The sequence below is a fragment of the Neomonachus schauinslandi genome, chromosome 1 (assembly GCF_002201575.2).
Source record: "Neomonachus schauinslandi chromosome 1, ASM220157v2, whole genome shotgun sequence".
NCBI lineage: Eukaryota > Metazoa > Chordata > Mammalia > Carnivora > Phocidae > Neomonachus > Neomonachus schauinslandi.
Window position 1 is genome coordinate 177,949,699 of NC_058403.1, and position 15,687 is coordinate 177,965,385.

Sequence of the window (15,687 nt, forward strand, 5' to 3'; positions counted from 1 at the left end):
GCTGTGTGATACTAACCTCTCTGAGGCAGGATGCCCCCTTTGAAAAGTGGCAATCCCATCACCCCTCTCGCAGGGTTCTGTACGAATCAGAGGTCGACTGGGTGAAACACTGTATTTAAGTGATCACTACTGCCATGTTCAGTAATATAATTTTCTACAAAGTACGGTATTCCTAGTCTGTTTTCAACAGTCAAGCTAATTTCCACTTTGATGGACTACACCATGTGCCCTGTTAATTACTAAGTATCCTGTCAACCATTGCACCAATTTTACCAGGTTGCAAAGCAAATCCCAACACAGGGATCAGGGAACTACAGGACTGGAGTAACTGCTCAGTGTTCAAATCAGGGCTTCTCCATTGTCAGTGGAGGGCATTTGTCAATGTCTAGAGCCATTTTGGGGTGTCACAACTAGTAGTGTAACACTACTAGTAACTAACTAGTAACTACCCACTGACATCTAGTGGGTAGAGGCAAGGGTTGCGGCTAAACATCTTACAATGGGCAGGACAGCATCACAACAAAGAATTATCCACCTCGGGTGCCTGGGTGGCTCAGTCATTAAGCATCTGCCTTCAGCTCAGGTCATGATCCCAGGGTCCTGGGATCGAGTCCCGCATCGGGCTCCCTCCTTGGCGGGAAACCTGCTTCCCCCTCTCCCACTCCCCCTGCTTCTGTTCCCTCTCTCGCTCTCTGTGTTGAAAAATAAATAAAATCTAAAAAAAAAAAAAAAAGAAAGAAAAATAAATAAAATCTTAAAAAAAAAAAAAGAATTAAGCCACCTCAAATATTAATCATGCTGAAGGTGAGAGACTGCCCTGAAATGGTGCCTTATGTTTTTTGTATTAATGGCTGTCATTTGCTGAAGCTACTAAAAGGAAGGTTGATGAAACATGGCTTTCTAATGAAAAATCAGCCATGTATATTTAAGAAAGGATTTTGTGGTTCCCCTTCTGGGTTAGAAAAACTGCCCCATAAACATTATATGGGTCAAAATAATATCTTTGGAGCTAAGGAAGAGGAAGAGGCATCTTCTGCTATCATGGCTATGTTGTATCTTTGCTGGGTTTTTATGCAGCATAAACCTGATGGACAAGATTTCACTTCCAGCATACAAGCTGTACAATGGATGGAAGCCACAGTCTAACAGGGACAAAGAAAGAGAAAGTAGACACATGTGGGTCTGTGCCCCAAACTTGGTCTGAATTGAGTTCTTCAATGTTCTCCTCCACCAAAATGAATATTTTTCCAAGTAAATGATCATTGTAAAATGTTATTATTTTTTTCTTTCTGGATGTTCCCCTTCTCTGAATATCAATTGAGCACTGTTAGCACAAGTAAATTGGGACTTTTATTCTTTGTTTGTAATGGTACAAGAGGGCCCTTGTGCTCTCAGAATAGTTATTTCTAGACTCCAATTCCCTTAGGATAGTTTCCTCTCTAAGTGCTCCCTCCACTTCATTTTTTTTTTAAGAAGTTAACTTGAAATAAAGCATATCAAAGAATCAAATAAAAGGGAAAAATGCCTAACATGAAGAACATTAAGTTTAAACTCTATTGAGGGGGGAAAAATTAAAATGTTAGTAAGTTGTTGGTAGCTTTCTTATTTATTTTGACAATCCAAACCCAAATTTACCAAGAATAAGAACTAGTAACTAACATCTAGTAAGAGCATATCAGAACCAAGATTCTTCTAAGTGCTTTTTGGAGAATAACTCTTATAATTTTCATATGGATTCTATTGTTTTAGATGCTATTTTTATCCCCATTTACCAGACAAAGAAAGTGAGGCAGAGAGGTCAAATAGCTCACTCAAGGGTAGGCACTGAATTCAGCTATCTGGCTTACAGTCTGTGATCCTAACTTTTATTTTATACTGTGTCTCCTCTAATAGCAAAATGGTGAAACAGTTTTGTCATGGGCTGGTTCTGATGGGGCTACACTTAGATTTTTTCAGGGTAGAAATATAGAAAAGTAATGAATGCCTGGACAGTCAGTGACATCTGAGAGTGGCTACGGGTTACTCCTCCCCGGCTGGCAATTAATTCAACTCTGCCCAGGGGATCTTTCCTATCCAGGAACTCCCCTAAGATGGCCCCTCTGCCCCGGAATTATCCTCCTCCATTCAAGGTCTGACAGGGTCTCCCCTTCCCAGACTGGTAAGCCCCATGAGAACAGGAAGCATACCCCACTCATCTTCATCCACAGCACCTCACCCAGGGCTGGTGACATATTAGGTATTTAATAAACACTAATTCAATCTTAAAGTTAGCTTGGAAGCAATCAGATAATGAAGGAATAAGATTTCCATTCTAATGTAGAATGACTGAGGAGGAGACATGGGTGTTCAATCTAAAGGAGAGAAGCAATTGGGGGTCTTGAGAACTGTCTTCAGAAGGGTAGTCATGAGGACAAGTTCTCCATGATGGCAAACTAGACCCATGTCTGGAATTCACAGAGAGACACACTGTGAATAATATCTGGATTATTAAGTGTCATGTTATTTTGAAGTAGAGTTGGACACATTACAGATGCTCAAGGAATATCACCTGAATGAAATACTATCAAACTTATTTGCTGTTAAAAGAAATTATACTTAATTTAGATATTGTTGAGTACAGCTTATGTTTCCAATGCTAAATGCTATACATATTTCATGAGATGACCATGGGAAGTAGGTACAATTATCAGTCTAATTTTAGAGATGGAGAAATGTAAGACTTCAAGAAGCTAAGTATCATGCAGGGTCACATGGAAAATGGCAGACTTTGGATATGAACCTAGATATGATCACACATCTCCAACTCCTAACCTCTGTGCTTTCCAGCCTGTCTTGTGAGTTAGTGCATATCCTTCATTGGAGGCTTTCCAGAAGATGGATGTCTAGTTTTTCTGTGTATGGGATGGGGGGTAGGAATACAGAAGATATGCAAGAGGAGACTAATGCACTGAGTACTTGATTGGCTCAGATGACCTCCAAAGTCCTCACCATTGGAGAAAATTTTTTAAATTATTTGTAAAAAATCATATTAACCACTGGCAAAATGACCACCCTCATCAAGCAAAGTTCCTTTGGGATGACTGGGCCATTGCTAATAATTGCTGTTGGGCATTGAAAACATAGTAAATATACCCATGTTTTGGGGTATATTTATAAATTTCACAGTGCAAGCTCTCCCAAGTGTCTTGCTCACACTGGTCCTAGGATTCTGACCACTGACAAGTGTAGCCCGACTCACAGGAGGCACAAATTTGGAAGCAGAAGGGTTCTACAAAAGCCAACCAAGGGCTCAAAGAGGGTGGGGAGAGTCTGACATGGAGACATCTGTCAAGATGGCGGAACATCGAGTTCTTTCAAAATCAGGGAGTGAGTTTAAATGGGTAGGGAGTTGACAGAAACTAAAGAGCCCAGAAAAGACTTTGGGGCTGTTAGGGGAATCCTCACCCCTCAGGACTTCAGGTTAATGAACTGAAAGAACTGGACCAAGATGGAAAAAAGAAAATGCTACCTATAAAACTTTAGTTCACTAAGAATTTTGGTGTAAATAAGTAAGGGCTATCATATTCCCTGGTCGAGGGAATTTATTATATGAATTTATTCTTTAAAACAATTTTCTATTGTGGTAAAAATACATAGGACATAAAATTTAGCATCTTAATCATTTTGAAGTGTACAGTTCAGTAGTGTTAAGTTTATGCACACTGTTGTGAAACAAATCTCCAGAATTTTTTCATCTTGCAAATATCAAACTCTATACCCATGAAAGAACAACTCCCCTTCACCCCTGCTCCCCTGTGGGAGTTAGTCTTTTAAATACAGGTTATTAAAGAATATGACACCCTCATGGCATTGCTCTCACAGAAAACAAAAAAAAAGATTGGACAAGGTATTCAAAGCCTACCGAGAAGTCCTGACTCTGACACATCAAAGCTATGTAATCCTGTGTAAGACCAGCTAACCTTTCTTAATCCTAAAAAATGAGGGCAATGATACCACCCCAACTTGACTCAAAGAATTATTGCAAGAATTATTGCAGAATCTCTAGATTCAGAGAATTATTACAAGGACTAAATAAGATCTATAATAAGACTTTGGTAAAATGGAAACGTAAGACACCATTGTAAGGAGTGAAAAAAAAAAAAAAAAAACCAGTAGGGGAAAGGCTCCAAATTATAGAGAGAAATAAGTTTAATAAACCACTGATTTATTAACCAAAATCAGAATAAATTTTGCTATTGAAGAAAGGCAAATTGAATGTCAGTCACTCTATTACCTATTAATAGTAAGGTACTGCCTTTAAAAACTGCATTCGTTTTTCAAGCCAACTAGAATGCTACTGTAAATAGTACAATCTATAGTATTCCCCTTGGCGGCAGTGTACTAAGTTGCGCATTAGATGTCAGGGGGAATTGGAAGGCCTAACGTCCTACTGAAAGTGGACTTGGACTCCAGGGAATGTAGAGCTTTATCATGGGGTTACCAATAAACTCATGAGAAATTCTTAATTTCTGATGTCAAAGTCACTTATTTGTGATCCTGAGATAATTCTCTGTTTTATTATTAATAAATTTCTCAATCAATCACTTGCAGAAATAAACTAAAAGTTCAGGGAAAGGGAGAGAACGCTGGAAATATCTCAAGATTTTCTTTAAAAAAAGAAAGTCATGAATACCGTATTTGCCATTTGCAAAGCAGGATCCATCAATCCCAGGATTTCTTCATTATAACTTGATTCTAGGCTAATGATGTCATCGATCACATCATCCATCTGTAGGAAAAAGGGCAATGTAAGAGAGACAAACATAAGCAAAAACTGTGTAAAACCACCCAAAGAGAGATCCGTGGTCTTTTCTGACCCTAAGCACTAAAGCTCTTCAGTTAGATGCTAAGAAATTACTGCCCTCTTCCTCCCAAACAGGAACATTACTGAAGGTCACCGACACTAACAGGTGATAAGGATGACATTTGCAACCAGCACTTAGTGAGGGATTAGTAGGTGCCAGGTACCAGGTTCAGGGCTTTTGATGGGTTAAATTATTTCCCCCCTCAGAATAACTCTATCAGTGTAGGGACTATTAGTATATCAATCTGCCAGGTGAGGTAAATGAGAAGCAACTTGCCCAGAGTCATACACGGAAGAGGGTTAGAGCCACAACTTGAACCCATGCTCTCAAGTGCTATGCTCAACTGCCTCTCCCAAACAGGAAAGACGAACCAGAAAACCTCATCTTGAAATGATGGCTGCCATTTCTTTTTTTTTTTTTCCTTCTCAAGACTATACCCCACAGCCTTCGTAGACCTTCCTTACAGTAGGACAACCCAGATGGTAGTTCAGACCTTTGCTCTCCTAGGGATGTAGGGGGCACTGTGGCTCTCAGGTGGCCGGCTAACCCTGCACTGATCCTGCAGTGACTTGTAAAATAAGTTTCTCCTTGTACAGCTGCCAGTGTGCTCGGTACTCCCGGAGGACTACACCAGGACGAAGTTATCATTACAGTCATGGAGCTGACATTCCCACTAGATCAATTTTATTCCTGAAGTACCAAAACATCAGTTATGATAATAAACAACAGTGATTACATGTGCATTGCAGCAGTTGCAAAGACAAGGTTGTGAAAACATTTCTTTGTAAACACCTGATGTATCTGAGCTGGTTGGTATGTGTGTGTGTGTGTGTGTGTGTGTGCGCGTGCGCGCACGCATCCATGCTTGGATCTAAATAGTGCTTCACAAGTACACAATGAAATCTCAAAGCTCAGAGGAATGCTCCTTTACGTCTTTTTATCATTTCCAATTAAAGGGGACAGGATCCAGTGCCACAGGGCCTGGAATCCTCATTCTCACACGTTCTGTATTAGGGGCAAAGCCTTCCATCTTTAAGAGCCTCAATAGGCCAATCTGGAAAATGGGGTTAATAATACTCATTGCCTTATTGGATTCTTGTGAGATTTCAGGATAAACCATATAAAGTGCTCATAGCGTCATGGCTATAGTAAACATCCCCCAAAAATGAGGGTTATTAAGTGACCCCCTAATAAGAATAATTGCAGGTCAGTTTTGAATAACTGCCAGTAGTTTATTAAGTTTCATTTCTAGATACACCAGTTTTGTTTGTTTGCTTTCAAGAGATGATTTTCTGATTGAGTTGAACAGGCAAATGGGCCAGAGAACTTAGGATCAACCTTTCATTGTAAATTTTTTTAGGGAAATAAAATTAGTGAGCTTGGTGTGATAGTTTTTTAAAATAATTTCTTTTTCTTATAAAAAAGAACCACTAATGCAAGTTAAAAAGGGGAAAAATAAAAAAGCAAAAAAAAAAAAAAAAGAATTTTTCAATGCTTATTTTTCTTTCTCTTATATATCTATACACACACTTTAAAATATGTAAATATGTTGATAAATGTAGCATTATTTATATATTAAATAGGATGTCATAGAAGAATCTCTAATCAGTTGGGAAAAATCCGTGAAGTATTATTAAATTAATAAAGTTTCAAATGCGTGTTTCATGAGTCCATTTTATAAAATATACAGATCTCTCTCTTTCTCTCTCTCTCTCTCTCACACACACACAATCACATGCATATTGTGGTTTTACTAATAGTCTACTGAAGTTGCTACCCTACAAATTTGTGTAACACACTGATGATGGTATCTAAATGAAGTACAGCATATTATGTTTTATGTATCAAAATTTATGTATTTCAAGCACTTTTTAATGACTTGAAGCAACTTAGGGAAAGTGCATTTTAAGTTTAATTTCCCTGAGTTATTTAATCATGAGACACTATGAAGAAAATGGCCCTGTTCATAGCTTTCTCTATTTAAAAAAAAAAAAAAAACCAATGAGGGGAAAAAAACCCTTAAGTTATCAGGAAGGTGTGATGAGCCACAAATATAGATTCTCATTACAAAGTGTTACATCCTTGGGCTGCCGAGTCATTCAGTACCTGCATGCACGATGCTCGTGAATGCGTGTTCATAGTTGGGCATTCGCTTTCCGCCCTGTTTTGCTCTTCAAACTTATAAAATCCCTGCAAAAACACAAGCAAAATCAGCCCATGACTTGGATTTGCAAATGACTTTTCAATGACATGTTCACACGAGGCTGATGGTGCAGCAACAAGATGGACTAATAAGCTTTCAGACAAAGTGGAATCTGACCAAGAAATAAAATAGTGCAGAAAGAACTTCCATCAAATCAGCTTGATAGATGACAAATACGGACAGAGAAAAATAAGACAGTTGGTTTGGGCACAGGGGAAAAGACTTAGTCCCTCTAGAAATTAAAATTCAGCAACTTCAGAAGAGTCACCTCTGAAATCACATGAACATTTCAGAGTACAGTAAAAACTCCATTAAAATGAGGCTTATTATCTCATAATTTGGAAATAACAGGCATTAAATCACAACCCTCCCCTCAGGTATTTTTATGCTTCAAATTTTGATGCAACAATTAGTTTGAGGTGTGTTTGAATCTCGTCTCCAATCCAGCCTTTACAAAAGCAGATTTCACGGCAGCAGCAATCTTATTACGAAACGGAATTTATCTAGCAATTAAAACCTTTGCTTTTCTGTTAAATTCTCAAGCTCTACATTATTCAAATCCATCCACGCACATTCTGTGCTTTTTTTTTTTTTCTTCAACTCAGGGAGAAATAAAAATAATATTCCAGACATTCACAACAAGCGGAACTTCTAAACCGCCTGTCCCACACCTTTTCTATTTTTGCTTTTTTCCTTCTCCACCTTTGCCTTCTCCTCTCTCTGCATTTTTACTGCTTTGTAAATGGAAAGGCACTGAAGAGAAGAGAGCACCCGGCTAACAGAGCGGAAACAGGGTGGGAGAGGAAGTGTCCTCACCTCCCCGTCCCACTCTGGAGCGGCCAGGTGTCCCGTCCTGAGCCATGACCCGACAGACCCCGGTGACGGCGTGAGGAGGCCGGAGCGCGGCGGCCACACCGCAGAATCTGGGACCAAGGCTGGCGGCGCGTGGGGCCCCGCAGACAGACTAGAGTCCACAGTCAAGTGTGGGAATAATATCCAACAGACATTCATTTAGTGTAAGAAGACAGGAGAGGGGAGGAGACATGAATTACCTCTTTTTCACAGTTGGAGTTAAGTGTGAGCATAGCCATGGGGCTGTTGGGTGCGCTGCTCCCCGGCACTGGTGGCATGACATGATCGCCAGGCTGGTTTGGACATGGCAAGCTCAGGACTTGGTTGGCATGTTTATTTGCTAAAGTGGTAGAAAGGTACTGCTTTACCTGCTGCCTTTGGGCTTGCTGTATGTGGTACTTGGTGGGGTTTTCGAGGTGGGTCTGCACCTGAACATAGCCACGGAGGGAAGAGAAGACAGCGCCGTTATTCGTGAGTTTCACTCGGCTCTTTTCTCACGCACAAACATGAGACTGGCCAGTGCACCAACAGAATAAATTATTAAGCCCCTGTTATGTACCAGGCACTGTGCTAATGGATTTTGATATTACTGAAGTTTAAAGTCTAACGCTCAGGATTTGGGGTAATACTTTGCCCTGTTTTATTTCCCCGCTAATTAGCTGCACATCTCTTTGAAACCTTGTGCCCTTTTTGCTCATGTCCAATAATTTAAAATTTGCAACCATCTGGAGGGCAAAACTTTCCCCAACACAACTGTAAGGGTTTACTGAGATCAGAGGACAATCTAGAAAAAGGAGCATAACAATTTATTTTACTTTCCTTGGCAAACAGAATAGCTTTCTGTTTAAAAACAACAATAAACGTCCTTAAGAGCCAGGTGTAAAATGGTTGTAGAAAATAAACAGAAACATTCTGATGATTAAATCAACTAGTTGTAGATTAATTCCTCCCACTTTCATTTGGACATGATTATTCAACATTTTAATTAAGATCTTGAACTCAACATAAAAAGCTATTTACAGGAAGCAGTTTCTTTCAAAACGCCTCACACTTGCATGTATGTGTTTTTCAAGGCATGACTACGAAGCCACCAGGATCTTTTTCCTCCTTTCTTATAAACACTAATACAGAATTAAAAATGCTTTTTTTTTTTTAAATCAATGACACTCAATTTACTTTTTTCCTTGATAAACACAATTTAATCTTATGAGCTCTGAACAGGAGCTGATGGAGACAGCACAGCCAGGCACTAGGGGAAAAAAAAAATACCCTACTAATATTTACTTTGTTCAAAACCATATTGAGTTTATCAAACAGTAAACAGCATTAAACTAGTAGACCTGCACTTACTGGAAAGAGTACAATAACATGAAAAGGTGCATTACTCAATTTATTGCATTACATTTCAGACACTAAATATGAATAAGAATAAAGCTCACCTGATAGTGATTATATTCTAGCATTTCCAGCATAACAACGTTTTAGGTGGCCCCAATCCAACGAGAAACGGTAGACTATTCACTCCCTCTCCTTTCTGTAATTCTGACTCGAAGGCTGACTGGCACAGAGAAGGCACTATGAACAAGGTATCCCGAGACACCACCGGAAACTTTATCACAGCGGCCCAGCTTATAATAACCTAAGCTAATTAGATATGCATGTAAAAAAAAAAAAAAACACCATTCGCACAAGGGGCTTTTTTTTTTTTTTTTTTTTTGGAAGCCCTACGAGTTTGGTCTTCAATATTACTATCAATTCCGCCCCCACGACTTGACGTCATGCTTTTTTTCATAAATATAAAAGAACCTTTTTAAGTGATGAGCTATCAAAGTCAAACTCAACTGTCAGATCAAGGCCAATTCACTATTCATCTTTAGTTCCAGTAGTATTAATAGACAATGGTATTTCTCTTTCAGCAATAGGTTAAGAGCTAGATGCCCCCTTTGGAGAAGACAGCGCCTAAAAGCTACTATGACACTTAAGACTTTTCTAATGGCCACATAACTCTGTAACTGCCAACTGCAGGAAGAGCGTCTATGGAGGGGTCTCTGTGCTGCACTTTCAAGTTCAATGGCCTCACCCTGTATCTTGGTCTCAGTGAGCATCTTTTCTTAGCTGCATGGATATGTAACTTTCCTACTGACCTTGCATCAGGAAGAAGGGAAACTATCCTAAACAGAACAAGAAACACACACAGACACACACACACATACACACACAGGACCGGATGTATATTTACATGGAGAATAAGAAAAAAATGTCTCCCCAATTTAACCAAGTTGGGAAACATGAAAATTTTTACCAAAAATCTTTTATTATAATTCTTAGGGATAGAGAAGAATAAAGGTTATATGCACGACTGATATACTTTATCTTAGTCATTTATTTATTCCATTATTTACGGTTATTATGTGCTGAACACCGTCACAATAGACATTGTGAACAAAGAGACCTGACTGCCAGCTTTACGAAACTTATAGTCTGGGGTGAGACAAAAGAAGAAAAAGGCAAACAAATATATATCTAAAAATTAGTATAAATGGTCAATATTCACTACTGAAATGGGGAGATAGCTTATGCATAAAAATTTGAAATTCAGTAATTCAGTCCAAATGCCCAGGAGAAATGAAGTCCTTTAGGTTGGCAATCTCAAAATTGTTTCAAATGACTGATCTAACATGCACACAAAGGTTCACAGAGACATTTTAAGTTTATGAAAGGGTCCAGACACGATAATGATGTGGACAACAGACATTACTAAAATAAACATAAAATGAGGGCAATAGGTGTAATGTGCTTATTTCACTATTAACACTAAAAAAAGAAAGGGCTACACACTTAAAAATAAATGTTAATTCACTGGCAGATCCTTATTCTTTAATGGATTAGAATTTGATGCTTTAGTAAGGAAGGAAGCAACCTGTTCTCTATTCGGCATTGCCAGTGGGCTATTTACTATATCCAGGTGGTGGTAATCAGAGTGGAATGTATTTTGTCCCTTTACTGCCAGTGTCTTTTTAGTTTTCAAATAAGTTGAGTACAGATTGGCTATAGACACTATGCAGGAGGCAGAACGTCTCCAGCTGTTTCCAATCCAAAGACTGAAAACAGGTAACAGAAAGGAGGCACGTGAGCTCTAGGTAATAGGGGTGGTGAGGTCTGTGGCAAACTAGAACACATGTCTCATCTCAAAGACCTGACATAAGCTGCAGCCGACTGTGGCCATATAGGTATACCAACCCAGTCTAGATCTTCCAATTTTGAGATAAAATTAAGTCTCCCAGATGAAAAAAACTGACACCCAACTGTTCGACTTTTCACCCTGCATGGGACACCTGTGTGCTGGACTCAGTCCATAAGCCAGTAGAATGTGGTCTCTGCTTCACACCATCCTGTGGATAATCTCCCTATCTACATTCCCTGGGGGGTGGGGGGGAGCAGGTTCTGAGGGCAAGTTACTGTCAACATCCAGGCATTTCCTGGCCTACTGGACAGCATGCCTGACAGCACAGTCAGCAAAAGAGTTAAGGATTCAAAACCTGTGTTCGAATTGTGACTTTGCAACTCCACTGTTTATGTGACCCTTTGCAAGTCATTAACTCTTCCAGGCTTTTATCTCCTCCCGTGCTCAAGAGGAATGGTAACCGGGCCTGCATCGTGGAGGTATTGCAGCATTAAATGAAATCACACTTCTGACAGGCTTAGCAATGTATATGAAAAACAGCAGTTCTCAAACTTTTTTTTGGTCTTAAAACCGTTTTAAACCCTTCAAGTTTAGAGTGTCTTTGTGAGTTATATCCATCAGTGTTTAGCACATCAGCAATTTTTAAAACCCAAGATTATACATGAGCATACATTCCATTGGCCGTCGGAAGAATGACTTTTTTTTTTTTAAGATTTTATTTATTTGACAGAGAGAGACACAGCGAGAGTGGGAACACAAGCAGGAGGAGTGGGAGAGGGAGAAGCAGGCTTCCCGCCGAGCAGGGAGCCCGATGCGGGGCTCGATCCCAGGACCCTGGGATCATGACCTGAGCCGAAGGCAGACACTTAACGACTGAGCCACCCAGGCGCCCCCAGAAGAATGACATTTTAATGCTGATGAAGCCTTCATAAAACGCTTCTGTGAAGTCACAAAACGAGCATAAAAAAAAGGAAAAGAACCTCTCAGTATTATTAAGAAGACAGTTTTGACCTGAAAGAAGCCCTGCAAAGGTCTTGGAGACCCTCCGGGCTCTGTGACTTTGAGGACTGTGGATCTAGAACACAGGGGGTGCTCGAGCATTATCACCTCCCCACCCTAGCCATGCTATTCACCACTGTGGGGCTGTGGTGTGTGACACAACCTGTATGTCTTGCCTCCCTCAGCCAGAAGATGCTGGAAGAAGACACTAAACCCTCTAACTTCCTCATAGGACTATTATGAGGCTCTGAAGTCCTATGACAATTTTAAAAGCCATATAAATAAGATTTTCTGTCTTCAACCATCTTAAACCATAGCTTGTTAGTGACTTCCTTTGTGTTAGTTTCTAAATAGCCAATCAAGTGAGCATACAAAGGAAAACATATATGTAACATTAAACATCTGTATGATTTCCTGAGAATTTTGGAACAGGGTTGACTTTCAAACGAACTACCCGAGTTAATGAATTCAGAGAGCAAAGTTAGGTATTGCTGAGTACTTGAAGCACAGACCACCAGATAAAGCTAGAGTACTTCAGACTCCATCAAAAGATACTATTTTGTTGATATAATGGATATTTCATATAAATAAAGTATGTTAGCTATCTTGTTAAAGTGCAAAACTCCAAAGGCTGTGAAACCCTTCATCCTTGTTACTGCTACTATCTTTTTGTGCCTTTTCCTTTCTTCATTCAGATCCTGGACTATACCCAGAGAAGTGGAATGGATCACCTTCTGTCACACTAGCTGTGCTACTTGCTGGGTGACATTGACAGGTTATTTTCCATCAGTTTCATTCGAAAGAGATCCTGGAGCACATCAGTGTGAGATGGTGCCTAGAGATATTACCATCTTGAGTGACAGAAGAATTCACTGGAGGGGGAAAAAAAAATTCCCATCTAAGGTCCACGGTTCTTCTATTGCCTCTACTATTTGCAAACCAGAATGTAAATAAAACTGAGGGAAGATTCCCATAATCCTTTTAGCTCACAAATTTATTTTTTTTTTAACACGTCAAAGGAAAGTGCAGATTTCTCATTTTATGTTTAGGGAGACGATAAAGCTAGCTTTCTTAAATAACTTGGGCCAAGTCTTGTCCAGAGTTACATTTGACAGTTGCAGGGATCTTTTTAGTCCCACAACTGTAATGTTACCACTAAAGAAACCTCAAGCCCAAACACACGTTTTGAGACACTTAGTCATATGTTCTGTACAGACTGTACAAAGGTATCCTTAATAGAAAATAAGGATGAGGATATGAATCCTGACCTAAGAGAGAAGAATCAAAATCGGATGCAAACGAAAAGCAAAACTAAAGAAGACTCACATAAAGGAGAGGTACGGGGGATTAAGGCTGATGAGCCCAGGCCCCTTTCCCTAGCATGGGGGTCTGTCCACCAGCCCAAGTGGGCCTGCTCTTTATTTCCATATGGCCCGTAAACTGAGGATACATTTTACTTTTTTTTAATGGTTGGAAAAGAATCAGGAGGAGAAAATTTCATGATACATGAAAATTACGGGAAATCCAAATTTCAGTGTCCATACATAAAGTTTTCTTGGCACACAGCCATGCCCATTCATTTACATATTGCCCGGGGCTGCTTTCTCCATGCAGGGCGGAGAGAGATGGGTAGAGCCTGCCTGGCCTCCGGAGCCTCAAGTACGTCCTATCTGGATATTTACAGAAAATGAGAACCTCTGCTCTGTAAGAAAGTCTTACCTAACTGGGGTTCAACTTTCTTATTAAAAGAAGTTTTAAGAAGGAAAGGATGAGGTGACTTTTCTAAAGAGAAACAGTATATATGTAGATATAATTTTGTAGTTGTTCCACCAAACGCTGTCTAAACCGGACAAGCAGCCATGTAGGAACACAGGGTATGCTTAATTATCCCCATTTTAAAGATAAACAGAAACTCTGAAAAGAAAGCTCGAAGATGTGCTGGGGTTGAAAATCAAACCAAAGTCTTCATCATTCTGTCCCCAGTGGCGACTACAGAGTCACACCTCGCTGCTGACGGATTTTGATCTAGGGCTTTAACTTAGTTAAGGGAGTGGGGGGGGAGATAAAACTAGATAAATCCAGAGGTGTACTCACATACTCTATGTGTGCACACACAAATATATATAAATTTATATCTCATTTCTTTGGTCTGTATCCTTTCACACTACTTCCTATCACATCACTTTGTAGGATCGTCAGGCTTCTGAATTCAGAGACAGAAGTTATAAGTGTGTACAAAAGGAAAGGGTGGTAAATCCATTTTTCTAAAATTTTGATGTGTTAAGAGAACACACCAGACGAGCTTTACCAAAAATTCCTAACAGGTCTTTAATCCTTAGCTGATGACCTATAAAACAGTGTGCTTATTATAAATATAAACCACAAGGTGGGCATGCTTTGGGTTTATGACTAACAATATTTAGTAGCCTCAGGAAAAAAAGAATATTATTGTAAGTAAATTCCTACTATATACATTATCTTTTCTCTCTCAGGCTAAAATAAGCCAAAGGCCTGAGTATAAAAAGAACATCAAGTTTTTATCACATCCAAATAGAAATATGAGATTTAAGAGTGGTAGCTGTCTGCCTGCAGAGTATTTATAATCCCAGAATAAAAACGCCACTTTCAGAATCAAACTCCTATGAGAGAAGCAGCAAAACCCAATAAATGTAATGCATTACTCACTTTAATAGAAAACTATGCATTCACAGGTCCCGTACTCTGAAGATTGTATCAGTCATTATGCATGGGTATGTCATATTAAACAGGAAAATTTTAAAACATATATTAAAAAGAATTAGCATTCACTCACTCAAAATTCTCTACCCTATACCAGACACTGCATTTTATATTCACTCCAAGCTTAGGTCATTTAAAAACAAAACTAAGAAATCACTTGGATAGCCACATAAAATTTTCTTGAAAGCCTCTTCATGCAGTTTAAAAAAAAAAAAATCATATGATGATAATTGATTGAATCCAGAAGGAACTACAGAAGAAATCTGATCTTGATAGTTTTAACCTCTTATTTTGAGTCGCTGCTGAGACTATACCCAGTTGCCTCCATGCCATATACATCAAGAACTAAATATAGGTTTGAGTGCAAACCCTAATGTGTATATAAATCATCTGGGATCTTGTTAAATGCAGTGTGATTCTGTAGGTCTGGGGTGGGACGAAAGATCCTGCATTTATAATAAGCTCCCAGGGGATGTCCACCTTACTGGTCCATGGACCACACTACACCTTCAGTGCAGGGCTGTAATAGGTCCTCACCTGGACTTCTCCCCAAAAAGTGGTATGTTCATGATTCATTCAATAAATATTGCTTAAGTGCCAACCGGATGCCAGACAACTGCCCTCATCTTATATAGGCTGTTATCAGGGAAGGTCCTACAGAGAAGGTGACAGTTAAGCACAGGCCTGAAAGTGGGGAGGAGATGAGCCAGGCAGATTGGTGGGAGGAGCATCCCAGCAAAGTGCAAAAGTCCTCAGGTATGAACAAGCCTCGCCTGCTCCAGGAACAGCAAGAAGGCTCTTACTACACATTCCTCACCTGGCTTCCAATTTAGCACATGCACCTCGTTCTCCTCTTACCTCTTTCA

At 39.6% G+C, this 15,687-nt stretch overlaps 1 protein-coding gene across 9 annotated transcripts in view; it reads right to left on the reverse strand.

Annotated features, from left to right (window-relative positions):
* The window catches only part of MITF (melanocyte inducing transcription factor), a 216,214-nt gene that overhangs the window by 24,752 nt on the left and 175,775 nt on the right, over window positions 1–15,687 (reverse strand). For 6 of the 9 annotated variants that reach the window (XM_044921213.1, XM_044921203.1, XM_044921200.1 and 3 more), the window contains exons 3-5: window positions 8,100–8,327; window positions 6,951–7,034; window positions 4,673–4,768 (exon numbers count right to left, since the gene is read on the reverse strand). In XM_044921213.1, coding sequence (XP_044777148.1) covers window positions 4,673–4,768; window positions 6,951–7,034; window positions 8,100–8,327 — 408 coding nt within the window. Of the gene's footprint in view, window positions 1–4,672; window positions 4,769–6,950; window positions 7,035–8,099; window positions 8,328–9,338; window positions 9,504–15,687 lie in introns of those variants that run through there. The other 3 variants (XM_044921208.1, XM_044921217.1, XM_044921211.1) reach the window with 3 other exon arrangements.